Raw genomic sequence first — 24,899 nt, 5'->3', positions numbered from 1 at the left:
CAGCAACACCTTTTTCAATCTGTCTCCTAGAGTAATGGAAATAAAAACAGAAATAAACAAATGGGACCTAATTAAACTCAAAAGCTTTTGCACAGCAAAGGAAACCAGAAACAAAATGAAAAGACAACCCACAGAATGGGAGAAAATATTTGCGATTGAAGCGACTGACAAGGGGTTAATCTCCAAAATATACAAACAGCTCATATGGCTCAATATCAGAAAACCAAACAACCCACTCAAAAAAAATGGGTGGAAGATCTTAACAGACATTTCTCCAAAGAAGACATACAGATAGCCAAAAACCACATGAAAAGATTCTCAACATCACTAATTATTAGAGAAGTGCAAATCAAAACTACAATGAGGTATCACCTCACACCAGTCAGAATGGCCATCATCCAAAAGTCTACAAACAATAAATGCTGGAGAGGGTGTGGAGAAATGGGAACCCTCCTACACTGTTGGTGGGAATGTAAATTGGTACAGCCACTATGGAGAACAGTACGGAGGTTCCTTAAAAAACTAAAAATAGAGCTACCATACAATCCAGCAATCCCACTCCTGGTCATATATACGGAGAAAAACATGGTTTGAAAGGATATATGCACCTCAGTGTTCATTGCAACACTTTACAATAGCCAAGACATGGAAGCAACCTAAATGTCCATCAACAGATGAGGATAAAGAAGATATGGTGGGGATTTCCCTGGTGGTGCAGTGGTTAAGAATCTGCCTGCCAATGCAGGGGACATGGGTTTGATCCCTGGTCCGGGAAGATCCCACATGTCGCAGAGCAACTAAGCCCCTGTGCCACAACTACGGAGCCTGCGCTCTAGAGCCTGTGAGCCACAACTACTGAGCCTGCGTGCCACAACTACTGAAACCCACATGCCGAGAGTCCGTGCTCCACAACAAGAGAAGCCACCACAATGAGAAGCCCACGCACTGCAAGGAAGAGTAGCCCCCGCTCACCGCAACTAGAGGAAGCCCGTGCTCAGCAACAAAGACCCAATGCAGCCAGAAATAAATAAATTAAATAAATAAATTTTTTTAAAAAAAGAAGATATGGTACAAATATACAATGGAATATTACTCAGCCATTAAAAAGAATGAAATAATGCCATGCAGCAACATGGATGCACCTGGAGATTATCATACTAAGTGAAGTAAATCAGACAGAGAAAGACAAATATCATGATATCACTTATATGTGGAATCTTAAAAAAAAATGATACAAATGAACTTATTTACAGAAACAGAAACAGACTCACAGACTTAGTGAATGAACTTACGGTTATGGGGGGGAAGGGGGGTGGGGGAGGGAGAGACTGGGAGTTTGGGATTCACATGTACACACTGCTATATTTAAAATAGATAACCAACAAGGACCTACTGTATAGCACAGGGAGCTCTGCTCAATACACTGTAATAACCCAAATGGAAAAAGAATTTGAAAAAGAATAGATACATGTATATGTATAATTGAATCACTCTGCTGTACACTTGAAACTAACACAACATTGTTAATCAACTATACTCCAATATAAAATATAAATTTTTAAAAAAGAATAAGATAAATCAAGATCCTTATCACTGTTGATGGAGGTAAAATACAATTTGGTAGTATGCCTATCAAAAACAGGGAATTCCCTGGCGGTCCAGTGGTTAGGACTCGGCGCTTTCACTGCCAGGGCCCCGGTTCAATGCCTGGTCAGGGAACTAAGATCCTGCAAGCCGAGAGGCGTGGCCAAAAAAAAAAAAAAAAAAACTTAAATGTGTGTACCTTTTAACCAGCTATCTCACTTCACAATCTCTAGTATAGAATATTAGCATGGATACTCAAAGATATATGTACAAAGCATATGCATTATACCAGTATTTGTATTGATAAATAAATGAAATTTTAAATGTTCATCATTAACAGACTTATTCTGTGATCATTTCACCATGTATACAAATATCGAATCATTATATTGTACACGTGAAACTAATATAATGTTACATGTCAATTATACCTCAGTTTAAAAACTCATCAAAAGCAAATTGGGCACTTCTGCAGTTGACAAAAATAATTAGGTAGATCATTATGTATTCATTGGAAAGATATCCACAATATATTAAGTGAAATAAAGGTGCAGAGACCCCCCTATTTTAAACCCATCACAAAAATAAAATTCAGTGAATTAAAGATCTAAATATGAAAGACAAGGGAATGTAGGAGAATATATTCATGACCTTGGGGTAGGAAAGGATATCTCAAACAAGATACAAAAAATATGTCATAAAGAAAAAGATTAATAAATCTGACTTCATTGAAATTAAGAATTTTGATCATCAAAAGAATAAAATGGGGAATTTCCTGGTGGTCCAGTGGTTAGGACTCAGCGCTCTTACTGCCAAGGGCCCGGGTTTGCTCCCTGGTCAGGGAACTAAAATCCCACAAGCTGCGTGGCACAGACAAAACAAAACAAAACCAAGGGGCTTCCCTGGTGGCGCAGTGGTTGAGAGTCCGCCTGCCGATGCAGGCGACACGTGTTCGTGCCCCGGTCCGGGAGGATCCCACATGCCGCGGAGCGGCTGGGCCTGTGAGCCATGGCCGCTGAGCCTGCGCGCCCGGAGCCTGTGCTCCGCAACGGGAGGGGCCCCAGCAGTGAGAGGCCCGCGTACCGCAAAAAAAAAAACAAAAAAAAACAAAAAAAAACAAAAGGAAGAATAAAACGACAGTCTACAGAGTAGGAGTAATGTCTGCAACATATATGATCAACAAAGGATTACTATTCAGACTATATAAGGAATTCTGTAGATCAATGGCAGGCAACACAACAAATACGAAAAAGACTTGAATAGGCACTTCAGAGACAAGAAATCCAAGTAGCTAATAAACATGTGAAATGGCACTCAACCCTTCTAGTAACTGGAAAAATATGAATTAAACCCAAACAGAGATCATTATATATCATCAGACTGGCAACAATTTTAATGTCTGACAATACCAAGTATTGGCAGAGAGTAGAACAGAGAAACTCTCATCTCCTGCTAATGGGAGTTTAATTGCTAAATCACTTTGAAAAAGTGCTGGTGGTTATTTACTAAAGTTTAAGCTTTGTGACCAAGCAATTCCACTCTTAGACGTATCCTCAAAAAGAATGCTTGCTTATGTACAGTGGGAGACATGAACAAGGATTTCATAGCGGCGGTGTTCATAACTACCCCAAACTGAAAACTGGTCCCTGAATAAATAAATAGTACTATATTCAAATATTATATATCTATGAGAATGAACAATAAAAAACCATAAATGAATATTACAAACATAATGTTGAATAAAAGAAATAAAACCAAAATAGTTATTGCCTGATTTCATATACATAAGGTTCAAATAAAGGCAAAATTAAACTATTTAGGAATTTATACGTAGGTGGTAAAACTATAAAGAAAAAAAGTAAATGCTTACTGTAAAAGTCGGGATTACCAATGTGAGGGGGAGAGAGGTTAGTAATCAGAAAAGGAGGAGGGTTGTTGGCAATATTCTATTTCTAGGCCTGGGTAGTAGTTTCGTGAATATCTTCTTTGTAACTATTTATTGAACTGCACACATAAGTTTTATGGACTTCTATACATGTATAATATTGTGCAACAGGGACTTCCCTGGTGGTCCAGTGGCTAAGACTCCACGCTCCCAATGCAGGGGGCCTGGGTTCAATTCCTGGTCAGGCAACTAAATCCCACACACTGAAACTGAGATCTCGCACGTGTCAACGAAGATCCTGCATACCACAATTAAGACTCAGCACAGCCAAATAAATAAATAAATTAAAAAAATATATATATATATAGTGCAATAGGGGCTTCCCTGGTGGCACAGTGGTTAAGAATCCGCCTGCCAATGCAGGGGACATGGGTTCAAGCCCTGGGAGAATCCCACATGCCTCAGAGCAATTAAGCCCGTGCGCCACAACTACTGAGCCTGTGCTCTAGAGCCCATGCTCCGCAACAAGAGAAGCCACTGCAATGAGAAGCCCACACACCGCAACAAAGAGTAGCCCCCGCTCGCCGCAACTAGAGCAAGCCCGCGCAGCAACAAGACCCAAAGCAGAAAAAAAAATAAATTTAATTAATTAATTAATTAATTAATTAATTTAAAAAAGAGTAGCCCCCACTCGCCGCAACTAGGGAAAGCCCACGCGCAGCAATGCAGACCCAATGCAGCCCCAAAATAAATAAATAAATAAAATATTGTGCAATAGTAAAAGATTTGTTAAAGGTACAGAGCAAAACAATATGTATAGTATAAGCTCATTTTTTTAAAAGTAAACTATTATGTTTACATACAAAAAAAGAGAACAAACTATTATGTTTACATACAAAAAAAGAGAACAAACTATTATGTTTACATACAAAAAAAGAGAACAAACTATTATGTTTACATACAAAAAAAGAGAACAAACTATTATGTTTACATACAAAAAAAGAGAACAAACTATTATGTTTACATACAAAAAAAGAGAACAAACTATTATGTTTACATACAAAAAAAGAGAACAAACTATTATGTAAAAAATAAATAAGTTTTATTTTAATTTTTCCACTAGATGAGTCTTACTTTTAACATTTTAAAAGCGCTCATAAAAATTAAATTTAAAAAATGCATTAACAGTCGTCTCCCCCTTTTGTTTTCAACCTAGGACACTAAAGACACCACAAGAAGCCAACCAAGCCCTCCAGAGCCTGCCAGCCATTTCTCAGCTGGCAAGCCTTGCTCTGCCCTTACAGGAGCTATGAGAGCCCACCCTCCCGATGAAACATTCTCAGTCAACAAGGCAGTGAGCGCACCTTAAGATGCTCTTCTCCCACCTCACGCTCCCCATCCCTGTCTCTACTCCCTAAACCATTCTAGTGTTCTCAAAAAAAAAGCATTATCACCAAAATTATTGCCCCCTCTAATGCCTTCTCCTGACAGTCTTTTCCTGTGCCCTCTCCCTACCCAGGCTTAAGCTCACTTACCTGAACGAAACCAGGAAATCCAGGTTTCCTAGCTGGCACCACCTGACCTTAAATACAACCAGGCAAGTAATAAACATAAGTCAATTAATATATTTAAATCTAATAGAGCAAAATCATTTTGTTTCAAAGGGGTCCGGAAATTCACGTTCAATCCAGTCGACCCATTTTACCCTGTAAATTCCAAACTTAATCCAGATTCTACACACACCTCTCCCCAACACCACCCTCAGTCTTTCTCCACTGCCCAACCTGTTATTCCTTTACTCATGCAACAAACCCTTCTGAGCTAAGAGCTAGGTGGGGCAAAGAAAGAAGTTAAAGCAATGAATCAGACATTGTCTTAGTAAAGATAATATAGATTTTTTAAAAACCTGGCACAATTTCCTAGCAGGTAAAATGCTTCCAGTATTTATGATTATCATCATCATCATCATCATCAATGGTCATCTGACTCTGTAACTTTCCAATCTACTACAGAATACATATATGCAGAAGCAGAGTTGAAAGCTAGAGACATGGTGTGGTCCTGAAAAGGGCTTCAAGTGAAAAAATGAGAGGGTGTCTTTTTTTTAACATGGGAGTAAAACGATCAGAACGATAATATAAGGGAATAAAATGGCAACCATTTGAAAGAATGAATAAAGAGGAAAACATTAAACCAGTGTAGATCCTGGGAATCCCCCGGCGGTCCAGTAGTTAGGACTCAGCAGTCTCACTGCTGTGGCCCCAGATTCAATCCCTGGTTGGGGAACTAAGATCCCGCAAACCGCAGCAGCCAAAAAAAAAAAAAAAATGTGTAGCTCCTGCCTCCCCCTCTGACCATTTCCTCAAACATCAGAAGGGGAGAAAGGAAAAGAAACACCAAGCCAGAATCTGGCTTCTGTCATCCAGGTTGAACAGAGGACTAAGTTGGGATGCTGGCCTTATGAGAAGCAGCATTTTAACTGAGTGGTGAGTTGGGTGGGGTCCTATTTGTGACACAACAGGGCAAGCCCCTCCCCTCTGATAGGAGAGTGTGCTGGGCACACAGCCTCCTCCTGTTCCCAATCCTCCTCTCAAAGCAGGAGGAACAGAGCACATCACTCGGCACAGGAGTAGGGGGCCACCTGCCAACTGCCTTAAAAAAGGAAGAGCAGGGATGCCAGGATGAAGGAGTGGAACCCAAAGGGAGGAGCCATCATGAGCAATCAGTGAGGGATCTGTGACAAAGGAGGCCTGTGAGGGCCGAGAAGGATGAAGCCTGGGAGATCAACAGCTCCCTTCAGGGAAATAACAACAATGGAGCCGGGCTCTAAGTTAGTTTCTAGGCCTGACTGGGAACCTGAGCCACACCAGACACCTATCACCCAGTCAGAGTCTGGGCCAGAAAAGACACCCACAGCTCAGCCAGCATCTAAGGCTCAGCAGGGACCCGATACCCAACAGAAGCGCACTGCACAGCAAAGACCCCTTGCCCACCATGGGGCTGAATCCCAGCAGGAACCTCGAGCACAGCAAAAATCTGCTTTGCAGCAGGAATTTCTTGCCCCACAGGAGCCTGCGCCACAGCAGTCACCTCCCATCCAAAGGGTGCCCTTCAGGAAACAGGAAGCTGCCTCACAGCACAGACCTGGGCCGGGAAAAGATTCTAGAACTCAACAGGAGCTGGAATTGAGAGAGGGAGCTGGAGCCCAGGTAGGACCTGGACCCCAAAATGGACCACCTGCCCAGACAGAACTGAGGTCCCAAGAGAGACGGAGACAGTCAGACCCTACAGCTCAGCACGCAGCTCCAGCCCAGGGAGCCAAATCCCAAGAGGGATCTTTGGCTGAGTGGCAATTTCTGTCAAAACCAAACGAACCATCCATGCAGCAACCGGCCTCAGAACATAAGACATTTCTTGAACGGGTAGTAGATTCTGGTGCAGATTCGGATTTAGGGTTTACGTTAGAGACCAACTCGCCAGCCCAGAGGGGTGGAACAGTGGCCCAGGGAATGAAGCCGGTCTTCAAGGGGAAACCTGGTTATGAAGTGATGTCGGGATTTGGTGGGACGTCATTACCCAGTAAGAAAACCAGCAGCCAGAACCCCAGACGCTACCGGAACCCAGGTAAGTTGAGCTTGGAGGAAGGGGGCCTCCCAGGGATGGTCATTCATTTGCTCAGGAAGAACTTAGGCCTGCCAGAATGTCAGGTGAGCTCAGGTGACCCCGCAACAGTCCTGCAGACACAGATCGACAGCCCCATTTGACGGAGGAGGAAGCTGAGCCCTAGAGAAGAGAGGGATCCTGCAGGAGGCTGGGCAGTTAGGGGCTGGCCAAGCCAGGACCCCCAGCGAGCCTCTGACTCCTTCCCCTGCTCCAGGCTGCCTCCCGGCGGGGATCTGGGGGAAATCAAACAGAAACTAAAGAAGGCCCTAGGCGAGGGGCCCGTACTCATCCCTTGGGTCCCCAACCCTGAGCCCGCTCCTGGGCGGGCACCAAGTGGGCCACCGCAGCACCCTGCTGAACGTGGACCCTTACCTTCGGCGAGTGTCCACGCAGGCCAGGCCGAAAACCGGGCAGGAGCGACCCTTGAGCTCTCTGGGTTGTCCAGTGGGCAGGAGGACACTTGTCCCCAGCGAGTCCCAGTCCCGCCGGGCCCATGGCCTCGTGGGTTGTGATCTCAGAAAGGGGGCACCTGGGAGAGGCGCTGGGGCTCCGCCCAAGTCCCAGGCAAGGTCGGCGCTGATGGGAGGGAGAGCTGGGGGAGCGGTGTGGGCGGGTCGTGGGCACAAGACTCCACTGGCGGCAGCATCCCTGCCCCTCCTCCGAAGCCGGCCATGGTGCCCCCGGGGAGCAGGCTCGGGCCCTGAGCTCCTTCTCTGCGCTCAGAAGCCCTGCCCTGCACAAGGTGGGGCGCAAGTTCTCTCCGGGGAACGTGGGGAGACTCGGTGAGATAGCCAGAGGGGGGGAAACAAGGCGGCCGCACTCCGGAAGCTGAGGGCGCTGTGAGGACGGTTAGTCCGAAGGCTGGTAATGGGTGTCTCAGCCCAGAGGCCTGTGTCCCCCGGAAGGGCTGGGCCGCCTCTCTCAGGACTGAGGAGAAGAGGGTCATCCGGGTCTCTCAGTGCCACGGCTGCTCGTGTGCTTTGGGAGGGCGGGGAGGAGGGGCGGGATGGTGCTTCTGGTGCTAAACAGCGGTCTCCCTGGGCCTCCCGAACCCAGTCTCAAGGGACGCCTTCACCACAGCGCCGCCACAGCCAAAGCCGCCTCTCTGGGACCCTCAGAAAGACAGCTGAGTGTGTGCGCACGCGCGAGCCTCGAGCCTCCTCTGTTTCCCGCCTTTTCTCAGGTTCGCGCAGCTCCCGCGGCCGCCTCTCCTCCCTGCGGGCGAGTGCACGGCTTGGAGCTAGTGCGCAGGCGCCGAGCACCCTACAGCCCCTCCCTTCCATTCTCGCGGGGAGGGACAGGGCAGAGAGGAGAACCCCAAGAAACGGAGCAATAGGAGAACTAGGAGACTGAGGGCAGGGGGAAAGGCGGGGCTTCCTCCTCCAAAGGCTCCCTGGCAGAGCCACGCCTCCTGCACTGCAGCCCGGCCACGGCTTTGAATTGCCCGAGGACCTGGCCCGCTCCCCGACCCAAGGCGGAAGATAAGTGGCACCCGCCTCACCTCTCGGCGGGCCGACCCGGTGCGTTCTAGACGATCCCTGCGTGGGAAGGTGAGTGGGAAGACAAGGATGACAGCCAACACGTGACAACATCGGGGCTTCCTTGCTGGGGTGACCCCCGTGGGACTCCCCACTAGTTCTGACCCAATACGCTTTTAGCCGCCTCCAAGGCTGCATTTTTGTTGGTCGCGGGCCCTTTAAGCCTGCGGCGGGGGGCGGGACCCGACTGTGGAGGGCGGCCCTCCTTGCTTAGAGGGCGGGACCCAGAGAGAAGCAAGTCCGAGATTGGGTGGTGTGGGGGCCCGACGGTGGTACGTAGCGAGGATTGGTCCTCGGGGCGGTGACTGGCGGGTGGAATTGGCCCAGGCGGGTGGAATTGGCCCAGGCGGGTAGAATTGGCCCCGGGGCCCGGGCCGCGGAAAATTGATGGAGTCGGCCAGGGAAGTGAGTTTCCCTGTGGCCGCTGGGGCTCCGGGCTCGAACAAGGTTCAAGAGGGGTCCAAAAGTCAAAGGCGCGGGCGGTGGCGAAAAGGCAAAGCCAAAGGTGAGTGGGAGGAGGCCGGCGGGAGCCGGAAGGAACTTTAGACATCCTGTGGGAAACTGGGGACCGAGTGGACTGACCTCCTGCCACAAGAAGTGGGGGGGCCCGTGGCCTGGCTCATTGCTGCCCTGCGGGGCGGGGGTGCAGGGATAATCCACTGTGAGAAGCGGGTGATGTGAGAGGGAAATATCACCTCCAGCATAAAAACTCTCCGACGCCCCAGTACCATCTTGGGAGTAGAGTCCAGAATGTTAGTGTCCCGAACCAGGGTTCCTGCTCTAGCTCCGTACACGCTGTGTGACCGTGGCAGTTCTTGCCTTGTGATTTCAACGTGGGAGATGGTTCAAACGCCGATTTTCAGGTCTCTGACCCTCTTGAGACGGTAATGGAGAAGAGATTTAGAAGCTGTGGTCCAAAGAGGAAGTTTAGGGGTGAGTCGGGTAGGAGGAAGGGGTGCCCTATAGTGGGGAATGCCTGGAGGAGGGGTGCAGTACAGCTCCAAACAGCCCTGTCCCACCATCCTTCATTCAGTCCACTCATCCATTTGTTGTCAGTCCACCTGCTTCAGCCTGGCTGCCCTAGGACCTAAATTCCTGACTCCTACTCGTAGGACTAAGGAGCCCTGGGTTCGCTTTGGACAGACTAAATTTCACTTGGGAGAAGGAAGTGCTGTCACCTGGGTTCCCTAGGGGGTCACATTATTTACAGATCTCAGCGGGCTGGAGAAACACTGACAGACCAACAGAGATGCTACAAGCCTCAGGCAGAGACACACATGAAGTCCTTGCTGGATTAGGAGTATGTGTCAATCCCAGTGAGGACCTATGGGAATTTCCTGAGCAGGAAACAAACTGACATAGCCCCCGGGCCCAGAGACCCCCAGACTCATCATCCTCCCTGCCATAGACATCATCATTAGCCAAGCATAGAAATGGAGTTGGCTCCAGATGCACACAGGAAGGCTCAGACAGGCTCAGAGCTCAGACTGTCTTTACCCTGAGAGCAAGGGTGGAGGTGTTGAAGGGTTGGGAGTGTGTGACCAGATTTAAGTTTTAGAAAAATCCTCTGGCTGCTATGTGGAAAAGACATGGAGGGGGCAAAAACAGAGACACAGAAAGAGTTGTTACAGTCCTCTAGAGAAGGGGGCTAGTGGAGGTGGGAGAAGGGCCAGGTTCCAGTGCTTTCTAGGGGAGGCAGGGGGAACAGGACTTCATGATGGATTGGATGAGACTGGGAGGTGGCCATGCTGATGCCCTGAGTTCGAACTGGAGCAAATAGGAAGAGATGGGTACCACACACACACACACACACACACACACACACACACAAGATATACGTCCATACACATACAAACACATGGCCACACAATCTCACAGGCCAAGAGAAATAGAGACACAGAAACCCTCACAGGCTGAGCAACACAGATAGGCCGTGACACATGCATACAAATGTGCTTGCAGACATACTGAGAAAAGAAAACACACAGGCTAAGAAAAAATGTGGACACACTCACCCACAAACACAGACCGGGACCAACGCTAGGCATGACAGGAACCTACATATGTATGTACCTCCATGGGAACCTCAAAGACATACTCACACCTGCCCACCCAGAAAGCACAGAGCTGAGACATGACAGAAGGAGCAACACGGATACACACAGAAACACATCAGAGAAGCTGTGGCATCCTTGCTGGCTCGGTGACCCTGGGCAGTATGTCACCTCTCTGCATCTCAGTTTTCTCATCTGCCGAAATGGGTCATGATGGTTCCTACCTCACGGGTTGTGGAAAGGATGAAACGAGTTACCTCGCCTAAAGCACAGGAAGAGAGCAGTGCCTGGCACACAGCTGTCTTAGAGCAGTGTCTGCTCTTCCATGCAGACACAGTCAGGGATCGAGCCACAGTCACTTACCCCTCGCCTGCATCTGCCCCCAGGCCTCTCCCCCTTCAGAAGACCTTGCCCCTCCCAGGCCTCATACCTGGCCCTTCCTTGATCTTCCCCCCACTTACTTCCCTACCACCCTTTTCTCTTCCTGCTCAGTCCCCAGGGATCAAAATCCAGGCCGGGTCCAGTTGTCCTGTGACCATTTAGGGCAAAGGGCTAGTGCCCAGGCAGCAGGACCCTCACCCTTCCCTCTGCCCCAGTCCTCACCCAAGGCCCTGATGGCCTGCCCCTGCCCCAGTGCTCTCTGCCTCAGATTCTTGGCAAACCTCTATCAAACTCAGCATCCCACCCTCCCTGCTCCATCCGGCCCAGCCCCCAGGGAGCCGCCTGGAACAAGGCAAAGGGCAGTGCCTGGGATCCAGCCTCTTCCTCACTGCTTTGTGCAGGTTACTTCTTCTGTCCAGGTCTCCTGTGCCCTCATGTTCGATAAGGAGCCCTACCCCATAGACAGGAAGTAAATGACAGCTGCTTTATAAAATGGGAAACCGCAGCCATGCAATAAATACCACGCTAGCCCTGTGCCGGGCATGCGCAAGGGCTGGGGGTACGGCAGTGAACAAAACAAAGTCCCTGCCCGCGGGGAGCCTGTAATCTATTGTCAGACACAGAAAGCAAACAGCACAAGCAGTAAATTGTACAGTATGTTAGATGGAAAAATGACCCGATACACATCTCAGTGAGGCTGAGTGAGAACCACAAAGCAAACCACGAGCAGAAATGCCGCCGTGGGGTCCTGCTTACAAAGATCATTTCCGGCCCTCAGTGGGCAGGATGGCCAAGCGCAGTTTCCAGATGAGGAGACCAAGCTCATCTAGGATCACCTGGCCAGTGGCTTAGGCCGGTGTTCTGTTGTCACAGCCACCAAGCTCAGAGCTGCCTCCAGAGGCCTCTGTCTGTCCATCCGTTTGTGCGTCCTGGGGAGGGGTGGGCCCGTCCCAAACTCCCATCCAGGCCCTTCTGCCCCCACTCTTACTCTTCCCTTTCCTTCCTTCTTCAAATATTTGCTGAGCACCTGCTACGTGCTAGGCCCCATGATGGACCCTGGGGCCATCCCATGCCCCCATGGGCATGATATCCCAGGCAGAGTGACAGGGGAGGAGTCACCTACAGCCAAGCACATGACACTGAGGCCTCTCATTTGCACAGGGCTCTTCCAAGGGCCTGTACCTAATATCATACTTGTGGTTTTCTATTCTTTTTCCTAAAGAGCCCCACCTCCACTTGTAAGTGTCACAGCTCCATGAAGCCTGGTTTTGCCCCTGGGGGACACAAACAACACACATGGAAACAAATAAATGCAGAACTGCAAATATGTAAAATTCTAGGAAGAACAACTTAAAGATGATGGCAGAAAGCAGCGGTAGGGGGTGCATCTTAGATGGGGGGGAGCCCTCCTGGAGGAGGTGAGAAGCTGAGTCCTGAGGGTGAGAAAGAGCTGGCCAGGCAAGGAGCACGTGGCATAACGGAGGTGAAGTGCGTCTGAGCTTCAGTTTCCCGTGTGTGAGGTGGGAATGACAGTCACAGCAGGATGGGCTGGAAGGGTAAGTGGCAGGTACAGGGTGCCCAGTGTGGGAACACCACGCAGCAGGACCTGCGGCTTGGGCCCCCTGGCTGAGCTTGGCACTGCCCTTAATCGGCTGTTGTCCTCCTGGGAGGGACAGGCAAGGCTGGCTGCCCTCTCTTTCCCCACCAGCTGGGGCCAGCTGTGCCATGGCCAGTCTGGGGGCAGGAGCTGCGATCAATCATGGTGCTTCTGCTCCCTGAATCCACCCTGGGGAGAAGGAGGGCAGCCAGGCTGGGTGAGAGGGCACACTTTGTTCAGGACCAGGGTGAGACTTCTGGGTCTAAGGGAGGAGGGGACAGGGGACCTGCATGCCTCAGTTTCTAACTGTTGAGGGGACTAGGGGTCTGGACTCCTGGGACTGGGTCTTGGTGGCCCAAATTCCAGGGTTCAAAGCCAGAGGAGGCTGGGCAATGACTGGGAGTTGGGCCCCAGGCTCTGTTTACAGCACTGGGTTCTCACTGTCCTTTCTGGGTGGGAGGTGGAGCTGGTGGCCACACCCTGGGCAGGCTGGGCCCCTCCCCGGGATTATCACCCCAGGCTGCAACTGGCACAAGCAGCAGTCAGCAGCAGTCCCAGCCCTGGGGAGCTCTGAAGAGGCCTGGGAGGGGTGAGTTCACTGCCAGCTGACAGACAGGAGTGGCCGCTGCCAAACCCCAGGGCCTAGAGGCGAAAAGAGACACCTTTTTCTGGGGGATCGGGGGACCCTCAACTTGGGAGTCAGGCAAGGCGCTGGATGGGCTTCAGGAGGGAAGAGTATCTGAAGCAGAGGGCAGCATCCCCACCGAGGGGCGCAAGAACAGCTTGTCCAGGACCCGGGTGACAGGACGGGGATGCCGAAGGGAAGATTAACCGGGGACCCTGAAGTGTGGGGAGTCAGGCCTAGTCCAGGGAAAGTTTTTGAGAGCCAGAGCTAGAGGCCCAGTCTCCAGAGCCCTGGGATGGAGACCAGCAAAAGTAACGGCTCTGGCCCCAGAGGTTTGGGTCTGACTTCTGCTCTGCCGCTTTCAAGGAAACTTTCATCTCCTTACTTAATACCTCTGAGCCTCAAGTTTCCTCTCTTGTAAGACGGAAATGCTCCTAATAACAGTTGAAACATGAACCGAGGCGGTGTGGGCCTCAGAGGGTTAGTGAGAACCTAAAGGAGGAAACAGAGAAAGCTGTTAGCACAGAGTCTGACTCAGAGTGAGTTCAAGGTTAATGGCAGGGATGAATACCATCCTAGGCAGGGAGCAGGGCTGGCCCATGCAAGCTAAGGCAGGCCTGAAGGCCAGGGACCCAGCTGGGGGAGGAGTGGAACCAAGGTTTGGGGACCCCCAGAGAAGACTGGAGGGGATTCCACAGCCAGACTGGAGGGACCAGGAGGGGGCAGGAGTGACCCCTCAGTTGTACGTAAGGCTAGAAATATGAACTCCTGGGTTCAGGAAGAGAATTGGGCTTGGGTCCAGGGTCCTGGGACACCACCAGGTGGGTGGGAATCGGTGGGTTGAGGGCTGAACTCTCCCAAATATTGCAGAAGGCAAGGGCCTGTGGGCGACCTCTGGGACCTGAGAAGGAGGTAGGATGGGGGCTTGAACTCCTGGTCCTGAGAGAGGGGACCAACGGGGGGTCCAGACTGCTCAGAACCTAGAGGGAGTCCTGGGTCCCGGGAGAGTAAATGGAGACAGATGCCTGAACTTGGGTCCCTAGAAGGGAGAAAGGGTTACGTAGACTCCTGGGCTGTAGGACAGATGCTGGAGCTAAGGAATCAATCAGTGTCCCAAATAAGAGAGGACAGGGACTCCTGGGCCCTGAAGAAGAGGGTTCTGGGGCCTGGACTCCTGCGTCTTAGGAAGGTGGGGACTGAGGGATCAAACTTGCCTCTTGAGCAGGGAGAGAGTGGGTACCTGGCCTCATGGGTCCCAAGGAAGGAAGAAACTGGAGCCCTAGACTCCATCCTTCAGTCTGAAGGAGGGGCTGTGGTCTGACGTGAGTCTGTGGGAGGAGGGGGTAGAGCCTGGACTCCTGGACGCCAGGCTCCAGCTGGTCCAGCCCTGCCTTAACGTGCCTCCCGACCTGCCCGCAGCCTCACGGCTCTCGCACAGAATGGACCTGCACACAGTGACACAGTCGCTGGTGACCCTGGCAGAGGACAACATGGCCTTCTTCTCCAGCCAGGGCCCTGGGGAGACAGCACGGCGGCTGTCAGGCGTCTTTGCAGGTGTTCGGGAACAGGCACTGGGGCTGGAGCCAACCCTGGGCCGCCTGCTGAGCGTGGCACACCTCTTTGACCTGGACGCAGAGACGCCGGCCAACGGGTACCGCAGCCTGGTGCACACAGCCCGCTGCTGCCTGGTGCACCTGCTGCACAAATCCCGCTACGTGGCCTCTAACCGCCGCAGCATCTTCTTCCGTACCAGCCACAACCTGGCCGAACTCGAGGCCTACCTGACCGCTCTCACCCAGCTCCGTGCTCTGGCCTACTACGCTCAGCACCTGCTGGCCACCAACCAGCCCGGGAAGCTCTTCTTCGAGGGTGATGAGAGGGTCATTGCCGACTTCCTGCATGAGTACATCACTCTGCACAAGGGCTGCTTCTACGGCCGCTGCCTGGGCTTCCAGGTGAGCCCCCTGCCCTGCCCCTCTGGGGCCATGGTGAAGGCACATGGTGGGCCCCAACCAGGCTCAGAAGCATAGTAGAGGAACCACAGTGGTCTGTGTTACTGGATTCAGCAAACAGCAGATGCAGGAAGGGGAAGCTGTCTGGGGCTCAGACAGCACTGCACGAAGGGTCTCAAACTTGTGGCCCTTTGGCCGAATCTACCGTGGAGGAAATCTTTAACTTGCATGGCCTCTTGCACCAGGATCTCCACTGCTCCCTATCGTCCTACACTCAGGAGATTCATTCACTCTTTTACATGACCTGTCTGGCCCCTGAATTCATTGGAGACCCTCTAGGAGAGTAGCCAGTACTGTTCTCAAGGCCAGTTTGTAAGAGCACGTCCCACTTAGTCATCCCCACCGGAGGCCTGGCAGGCAGGGAGGAAGGGTACCAGCCCCATTTGACAGAGGTTCAAGGGGAGGGGCCCCAAGCTTCTCAACTGGACCCAGGTCAGCCTGGGCATATCGACTCACCTAAGGCGCAGTAGAATCCAGATGTTGAGGTTTCAGGGAGAGCCAGGGAGCATATCCAAGTTGGTGACAGTGAGGAAGACCTGGCTGTGGCCCCTCTCCTCCCTGAACCAGGGCCCTGACCCCCAGCTGCAGGCCTTCTCCTATCCTTTGCCCACCCCAAACCACCCTCAGGGAGACACAGCTCATCTCAGAACTGACAGGGAAGCAGCCCTGAGGCCTTTGGACTCACAGGAAGAGTATTTTGGGGACTCAGAATTGGGAAGCACTTGGGGCACCAGGCTCAGAGCCAAGGCCCAACTTGCCCCCATCTGGGGTCAGTGCTGTGTCCACAGTCCCCAGCCACATCTGGGAACCCCAACAGGAGTATCTGGAGCTGTGTAACCCTGTACCCCTTCAGACCCTCTCTGGGCCTCCCCTACCCTCAGTGTAGCTGAGCTTGGCAGTCTCTCAGCCTCTTCCCACCGTACCCCACCTTTCTCTGCTTCCATGCGGAGCAGCCCGTCCTCACCAATCCAGCCTGGGCGTTCCTGGGAACTTCCCCTCGCCTAAGCTGAACCCACAAATATTGATCGGCCCAGCTGGGCCAGCCTGCTCCTCCCTGTGTCCCGGCTGTCCCCTCGAAGCTCGGGAGTGAGAATCCAGGGTCATCTGAGCCCAGCTGTGCTCTCTGGCCCACTGGGCCCCCGGCCAGGGGCAGGGCCATGCCTGACAGCTACTCTCTGAGGGCCCAGCTGTGCCATGTTGCAGGACAGCCTCCCCCTGTAAGATGCCAGCCCCAGGGGGCAGAGGCCCTCTCTGTCTAGGTCTCGTTCAACCCCTGTTCCAGCCCAGTGCCTAGCACACAGTAGGACCCAGGCCAGTGTTTGCTGAAGGAACAGAAGAACCCTGCTGGCCCCTTGCCCAGCCTCCTGTGGCTTTCTTTTTCTCTCTATTGTCTTTTCTTAGCTGCCTGGCTCCTCTCAGATGCTGGGTCTCCCCATTTGACTCTTTCTGCCTCAGGATCTCGGGCCCTGTCTCTGACCTTTCCCATTTCTGTCTCCCTGCTGCCCCTTAACTGGTCCCCACTGCCTGCGTCACCTCATCTCTGTCCTCGCTGAGTTTCAGGGATCCCTGCATCATCCTTCTCCCAGCTCACCACCCTCTATGGCTCCATCCACATCTAGAACAAATCCAAACCCTCAGGCCCCACGTGAGCCCCTCTGCTTCTCTGATCTCAGCCCCTGCGCCTCTCCCCTGGCTCACTCTGCTCCCGCCACACCCATCATCACACCAAGCACAGGGCCACCTCAAACCCTTTGCACGTGTCCTGCCCCCTGCAGGGAACAGCCTTCCCTCGCTTCATTCCCATCCCTCCTCAAGTCCCCTCCTGGAGACCCGTATGAGGAGTCAGACCGCTAATCATCACTCTGTCCCCTCCACCTACCGTCTTTTCAAACATCGATCGTTACTTCACATTATATGGCATGCCTTTATTTGAGTATTGTCTGTCTTTTCGACAACATCAGCTCCATGAAGGTGCCTAGAGCAGTGCCTGGCACGCAGCCAGAGCTCACTAAATGTTTGCTGAATGACCACATCTACCCCCCATGTCTCTGCCCCACCCCACTCCTGCCCGCCCCTGGTCCCTGACTTGGAGGCATGTCTCCACAGTTCACGCCCGCCATCCGGCCATTCCTGCAGACCATCTCCATCGGGCTGGTGTCCTTCGGGGAGCACTACAAACGCAACGAGACGGGCCTGAGTGAGTCCCTGCAGGGACCTGCCTGCAGCCTCCCCTCCACTCCTGTCCTTCCTCCGCACCGCTGCCCCAGCGAGGCTGCCAGGGGCTCCTTGACACCCCTCCTGACCCCCAGGTGTGACAGCCAGCTCCCTCTTCACCGGTGGCCGCTTTGCCATCGACCCAGAGCTGCGTGGGGCCGAGTTTGAGCGGATCGTACAGAACCTGGACGTGCACTTCTGGAAAACCTTCTGGAATATCACAGAGATCCAGGTGCTATCGGTGAGCATGGGGCACGGTGAGGGCCCCAACCTGGTGCATGATGGGGAAACTGAGGCCCAGAGACACTCCCGGGCCTCTGCAGTGTTCCAGGTCCAGGGATAGCACGGGAGGAAAAAGACTGGGGGTCGGAGGGGAGGTGTGAGGGGAACCCCTGCCAGCAGGCCCTCCCAGCGCCCCTTCTGTTCCCTCCCACCAGTCTCTAGCAAACATGACATCGGCTACCGTGAGGGTAAGCCGCCTGCTCAGCCTGCCACCCATCACCTTTGAAATGCCGCTGACTGCTGACCCCAAGGTCATGGTCACCATCTCACCCCCACTGGCCCACACAGGCCCCGGGCCTGTCCTCGTCAGGCTCATCTCCTATGACCTGCGTGAAGGACAGGTAGGGTCCCTGCCTCAGCCAGGACAGGTACAGAGCTGAGGAGCATGGAAGCACCTTCCCCAAATGTCCTCCCGCCTCTCACTGCCCACACTGCCCCGACTCCTGTCTCTGAGCACACACCCTCGGTGGGGTGAGGCCCAGGAAGACCACACCGGCCTGACCCACTTCCTCGTTCCTCACCCCCAGGACAGTGAGGAGCTCAGCAGCCTGGGGAGGTCCGAGGGCCCCAGAAGCCTGGAGCTGCGGTCCCGCCCCCAGCAGGCACCCCGGTCAAGGTGCCTGGTAGTGCACATCCATGGCGGCGGCTTCGTGGCCCAGACCTCCAAATCCCATGAGCCCTACCTCAAGAGCTGGGCCCAGGAGCTGGGCGCCCCCATCCTCTCCATCGACTACTCCCTGGCCCCCGAGGCCCCCTTCCCCCGGGCGCTGGAGGAGTGCTTCTACGCCTACTGCTGGGCCGTCAAGCACTGTGCCCTCCTTGGTGAGCCCGAGCCCCTCACTGCCACCAGCTCCCCGAGCCCGCCCCAGCCTCCTGCAGGGGGAACGATCCATTAGTTGCTCAGGCCTCAGTCTTGCATGCCCCGCCTCCCCTTCCATCTCCTGCCACCCGGCCCTCTGCCGCCTGTTCACCCCGCCTGTCCCCCGCCCACTCTCCCAGCTCTGCCCCAGTGCTCCCACCTTCCGTCTCAACCACTTCCTCCTTCTGCCTCCTACTTCCGCCCACTCTAGCCCTGACACTCTGTCCCCCACCTCCCATGGCCTCCTCCTGTTTGTCTACCCACTGCTGTCCTGTGCTGGCAGCCACCTGGCCTCACTCCAGCCCATTCTCCCAGCTCCTCCAACCTCCCACTCCCCACAGCTTGGGAAGCACAGGATGAGGCCGTGGCTCAGGGCACAGGGCCCGTGGCCCTTGTGTGCAGTCAGCCTGAACCCTGGCTTCCATCTGCTGGCCTCGATGCCCCTCTCTCCTGAAACATGCCCTTGGTCTCCCTTTTCCACCACCCTCCCTCCTTGCTTCTGACCTCCAGCCTCCCAAGCTTCCCAGAGCTTCCTGATCTCCAGGCCTCTCCATGTCCCAAGGCTGCCTTATCCTCTGACCACTATCCCCCAAATGGGTCCAAATCCCTGCCGTAGTTTACCAGTGTCTAAAATTGCAATTGGCTAGACCCTGGGGTTGGGCCCCCGACACCCGACCTCTGAGAGTCCAGTGCTCCTGGCCCAGAGCTCCAGTTCCTCCCTGCCAGGCTTGACCAAGCCCCCTCCAAACCAGGCTCAACAGGTGAGCGGATATGCCTCGCAGGAGACAGCGCAGGCGGGAATCTCTGCTTCACCGTGTCCCTTCGGGCAGCAGCCTATGGGGTGCGAGTGCCGGATGGCATCATGGCAGCCTACCCGGCCACAATGCTGCAGGCTACCGCCTCTCCTTCCCGCCTTCTGAGCCTCATGGACCCCCTGCTGCCCCTCAGCATACTCTCCAAGTGTGTCAATGCCTATGCTGGTTAGTCCCACACCCACTCGACTGGGGCCCTGCGGGTGCTTGGATAGCTGGGTCCTCTGGGGTCAGAGACTAGAGCCCTGTCTCGTTGGGTATGAAGGAGAGGGAATCTGAGACTCCTTGTTCCTGCTGAAGCCATCAGATATTCTGGGTCCCTGGGGGCACAGATGCCTGAGGTTCTGGGTGTTCAGACTGGGCCCAGAAAGAGAAGAGACCAACTCAGCCCCCCATGTACACTCCCAGGTGGGGAGACCGAGGACCACTGTGACTCGGACCAGAAGGCGCTGGGCATGGTGGGGCTGGTGCAGCGGGACACAGCCCTGCTCTTCCGAGACCTCCGCCTGGGTGCCTCCTCGTGGCTCAACTCCTTTCTGGAGCTGAGCGGGCAGAAGTCCCACCCGAACTCGGTGCCCATAGCAGGTGAGTGGCGCCCTTTCCTCACACACCCATCCAGCGTGGCCAGGAGGGACAGCCTGGCACACCAGAAGTCCTGGGGAAGGCAAGAGGCTGTGCCCTGGGCCCTCAGGGAAGCAGCAATCGCCTTCCTGGCTCTGCCCCATATCTGTGCCAAGTCCCTACCACAAAGCCTTGATTGTCCACGACAGCCCACATCCTACAAATTCCAGGACTCTGGTCCCCCGGGTCAACTCAGAATCCCAGGAACTGTAAGATTTAGCTTTCTAAACAGCCTCTCTCAGAAAGGCACCCTGGGGAATGACTCAGAAGACCTGCCGAGTGTCCTGATTTTCAGTCCCAAGAACCCCACCCAAATCCCTTGGGCCCTCGGTGGGAGTCCAGACCTCCTAGATTCTTTCCAGACTTTTAACAGAAGTGCTTGGGGATATACCCCCTCCAGGGGCTGGCCCTGGCATGGGGAGATCAGAAGATTGGACAGACCTCAGGAAGTGGAGGAGATTCCCAGCCCTGGGTGGGTAGGAGGACCCTCAGGCAGCCAAAAATCACTTCCATCCAGGGATCCATTTTTTCCTGGATTTTAAACCATTTCCTGGATTTTAAAGCACAACCAATTCAAATCACTTTCAATAGTATTTTCTGGGTAATAGAAATTGCATGTTCAAAAGTAGATACATTAAAAAAAAAAAAAGATACAGTTCCCACAGAATTCCCTGGTGGTCCAGTGGTTAGGACTCTGCACTTTCACAGCCGAGGGCGCAGGTTCAATCCCTGGTTGGGGAAGTAGGATCCCGCAAGCCACGGCCAAAAAAAAAGTAGATACAGTTCCTGTTATTCAGAAAAACATTCCAATTGAATGTGCTTTATTTTAAATTCAGTTTTTAATACTAGGATATTCCAATGGTTGCAAGTAAATATACCCAAAAACAATTAAAAGAGATTTTGAATTTTAGGCACATGGACCATTGGGCATAGGCGGTTTCCTTGTAGGAGAAAAGTGACAAGAGCAAACCCTAGAGGCGCACACGCCAGTCTAGCTCCCTACTGTACCAGGTACTGGCTGGTTGCTGGCTGACGTGGGCAGGTCACGGTATCTGTGAGCCTTGCTTTGCTCCTCTGTGAAATGGGTACAAGAAGAATACCTGCCTCATAAGGTTGTTGTAAGGACTGCATACACTTATTTGTGCCAAGCACCCAGCACAATACCTGGCACACAGTAGGTGCTCCTTGAAGATGCTGGTCCTCTGGTGCCCTGTGGCTCTAGTCAACAGTTCTGTTCCAGTGACCCTCTGGAGCACAGGGCACCTATGCAGTTATTCTCATATCGTCTTGCGTTTTGCCTTTATGGATTTATAAAAGCAAGTGGAAAAAAAAACTGAAAAATGTAAGGTCCTGGCCCTAGTGGTAAGCAGCATGAGTCTGATAAAATCAGTGGAGCTGAGGCCAAGGTGGCTATACCAGGCAGGCCTGAAGCGCACCTTTAGCATCATTTGGGCACTTGCTTGTCTGGTCATTCAAAAGGAATAGATGGGGAATTCCCTGGGGATCCAGTGGTTAAGACTCCACACTCCCCATGCAGGGGGCATGGGTTTGATCCCTGGTCTGGGAACTAAGATCCCGCATGCCACCCAGCGTGGCCGAAAAACAAAAACGAAACAAAGGGAAGAGATGAAGTGAAGAACACGAAGGAACTTGGGGGAGCATATCTACGTGGCTAAAGATGTGGGATCTCTGGGAACCTGGTATGTCCTCAAGATTCTTTTTAGCTCCCTGTGAACAGGGCCTCTTTTCAAGCCACATGGGCCTGCTCACTACTCCACTTTGAGCCATTCATACCCTCTGTCTCAAGTGACAATACAAAGTTGACTGGGCCTCGTGCTGGGGCCAGGGAGGCAGCTGGAACAGGGCACCTGGTAATAAAACATAAATATTGATATATTATGACCTCCCAGGGGTAGCACTACCTAATCCCAAATCTTATTATCCCACTGAGTTCTCACCACCTCCTATGAGGTAAGGGCTATTTTTATCCCCTTTGTACAGAGAAGGAAACAGGTTCCCAGAAGTAAACACCCCTCTATTAGCACACAGCTCCACCTCCAAGACCTGTGACTCCTTCCACCTCCCCCTTGGAGTTGCAGCCTGGGGCACCCTGGAGTTCCCCGCCCATCCCCAGGGAAGGAGTCTGGGGGAACACCTTAGGCCTCCACAGCCCTAGGGTGCAACTCCTCCACCGGCCACTGCTCTGCCCACGATCTTCCCGGCCAGCCAACCATACACACAGCCAACAGAGCCAGGATTATTTGTGTCCCTGGCTGGCCCCCTAACCCTGCTCCTCTCGCAGAGCCAATGCGGTGCAGTGTGTCTGAAACAGCACTGGCCCAGCCGGAGAGCCCAAAGGGAACAGACTCCCTCAAGGGCCTGACGCTGCATGACCTGAGCCTAAGGGGCAGCTCTGAGACACCGGACACCCCGGAGCTGTCACTGTCAGTGGAGGCACGTGGCCACTCCACACCCTCAGCCGTCAACTTCTTACTTCGGCCTGAGGATGCATCTGAAGAATCTGAGGCCGGGGATGAGCTGAGCACCAAGGATAGAGTGTATGCTGCCTTCCCTGAGGGTTTCCACCCCAGGCGCTCCAGCCACGATGTCAAACGGGTGACCCTCTACTCGTCGCCCATCCTCAAGAATCCCTTCATGTCACCGCTGCTGGCACCTGACAGCATGCTGCAGACCCTGCCACCTGTGCACATCGTGGTGAGTGCCAGACAGGGAAGGTGGAGCTGGCAAGGAGCGGGGAGGGCGGGGCACTGGTGCACCTGGGGAAGGGAGCCCCCAGGGAAGGCAGAGGGGGGGGAATGGAGGAAGCCTGCCTAAGCCTGACTGAAGAGGAGGGAAGGCCCGGAAACGGGCAGACTAAGGGAGTCTTGTTGAGTACCTGGGGCAGGCTCTGGGCTTGGAGATTCAGGGAAGGGGCAAAGAGAGGGTGGGTCTCTGGGGGAAGGGAGAAGCTAGGCAGAGGCCAGTTAAACTCATTCTCCGACTCTCCGCCCCCCTCCCCATGTCTCCTGCCTCTATCCACCCACATGGCCACGTATTTCCCCGCGTTCATCTACCCTGCCCCTGTGCCCCACCCCCGCCGTCCCGCAGGCGTGCGCGCTGGACCCCATTCTGGACGACTCAGTCATGTTCGCGCGGCGGCTACGCAGCCTGAGCCAGCCCGTGACGCTGCGCGTGGTGGAGGACCTGCCGCACGGCTTCCTGAGCCTGGCGGCGCTGTGCCAGGAGACGCGGCAGGCCGCGGCGCTGTGTGTGGAGCGCATCCGCCTCGTCCTCAATCCGCCGGGCCCGCCGGTCTGAGCCGTGGGACGGAGCCTGGCCACGCGGGGAGAGGGGGGCTGCCGGGGGCTACACTAAAGGCCTCTCGTACCCATCTGCTCAGGGCTCCGCAGTGAATGCGCCTCGGAAAGGGCGGCGGGGACCCCTGCCACGCCTCCCGGCCCATCCGGCCCCTCCCTCGGGCCGGGCGGAAGGGGGCGGGCTGTGCCTTAAATCGAGGGTGCGGCAAGGGGGGGCGGGGCGAGGGCCCCCGAAAGCTAACACCCTGGCCTGCGGGAGGGGGACGCCCAGAAAGCATCTCCGAGACAGCTGGACTTGCACTCCACCACTGCCTTCTGCTGCCGCGACCGCCGCAGGGGCGGAGCCTGACCCTACTTTGCAGGACGGTTTGCTTTGTTTGCTTTTTGTAAATAAAAGTATTTAATTAGTTTGCCCTCACGCAAATAGAGTGGGTGGGGGGTCGCCCACCAGGGGGCAGCATCGGAAACCGAGACACTTGGCACCGGAGAGCAGAAGGCTGGGGGCCCAAGGTCTGGGTCCTGAGGAAGGAGGGGTCTCCGGGCCTGGATTCTCTAGTGAGGAAGGACAGGACCGCTCCCTACTAACATAGACCCACCTCCCCCTCAGACCTAATTCAGGTACAGTGCCACAGGACTCTGGCTTCTCAGCTGCTCCTCTCTACAGACCCAGCCCCAGCATACACCAGGAAAAGAAAACCCGAACTCCGTAGAGAACCGGGGCAAAGCTAACAGGAAACCAGAAACAAACTGGTCACCCAAAATACTGGAACCCAAGCTCTGCCCAGCTGTGACAGTCACTCAGTCCCTCACCCTTTGTAGGCCCTAGGTTTGGAGCAGAGATTTCCATGCAGGGCCAGCCTTCAAGAAATTTCCAACCCTGGACTCAGGGAGGGTGTGGGAAGAGACCCAGACATAGGCCGTCACAGTCCCCGCAGGCTCCATCTGTGGTAGTCAGGTAGTCCTTCACAAAGGAGGTGATCCAAGGATGAGCAAAAGTTTGCTAAGAAGAAGAAACACGCAACGTCGTGGGAGCCAACAGGCAGTGGTCAAGGCTTCTGCCTGGCCAGAAGTTCAGGTGCAAAGTGGGAAGTGGTCAGCAGCAGATCGTGAAGGGCCTGGAGTGCAATTTGGACTATAAATGAAGGGCACTGGGAGCCACAGAAGGGCTTTGAGCAGGGGAGGGACAGGATCAGCGCAGGCACTGAAAGAGCCTAGTGGGAAACTGGGGAACAGACTGAAAAGGGCAAGACTAGAGCCCTGAAAGCAAAAGAGGAGGCTGGGGGCAGGGAAGACAAGCCCTGAGCTGGGGCAGAGGCCATGAAGGTAGGGAGTAGAAGTAGGGGCAGAGCAGATCCCAGAGCCATAACTGAGGTTGGGTAAGTGGGACTTATTGAGGGTGGAGCAGAGGTTACAGGAAGGCAAGGGGATGAAGGGGACACTCAGGTCTGGACAGGG

The 24,899-nt window shown here is 53.7% G+C and overlaps 1 protein-coding gene across 4 annotated transcripts; it reads left to right on the top strand.

The window, feature by feature from the left end:
* The first annotated feature begins 6,282 nt into the window (after positions 1 to 6,282).
* On the top strand, positions 6,283 to 23,843 carry LIPE (lipase E, hormone sensitive type). Of its 4 annotated transcripts, none has more exons than XM_060000993.1 (10): positions 6,283 to 7,093; positions 14,747 to 15,282; positions 17,446 to 17,536; positions 17,649 to 17,794; positions 17,991 to 18,176; positions 18,363 to 18,657; positions 19,447 to 19,674; positions 19,915 to 20,091; positions 22,430 to 22,842; positions 23,236 to 23,843. In XM_060000993.1, exons 1-10 carry the CDS (start codon positions 6,283 to 6,285, stop codon positions 23,443 to 23,445), a joined length of 3,093 nt encoding a protein of 1,030 aa, XP_059856976.1. In that variant the 3' UTR covers positions 23,446 to 23,843. The 4 variants fall into 4 exon arrangements, with proteins under 4 accessions (XP_059856976.1, XP_059856978.1, XP_059856977.1 ...); XM_060000995.1 differs by lacking the exon at positions 6,283 to 7,093 and adding an exon at positions 8,578 to 8,682; XM_060000994.1 differs by lacking the exon at positions 6,283 to 7,093 and adding an exon at positions 9,041 to 9,175.
* The last annotated feature ends 1,056 nt before the right edge of the window (positions 23,844 to 24,899 follow it).

This window comes from Delphinus delphis, chromosome 20 (assembly GCF_949987515.2).
Source record: "Delphinus delphis chromosome 20, mDelDel1.2, whole genome shotgun sequence".
Taxonomy (NCBI): Eukaryota; Metazoa; Chordata; class Mammalia; order Artiodactyla; family Delphinidae; genus Delphinus; species Delphinus delphis.
This window is presented reverse-complemented; position numbering and strand designations above follow the sequence as displayed.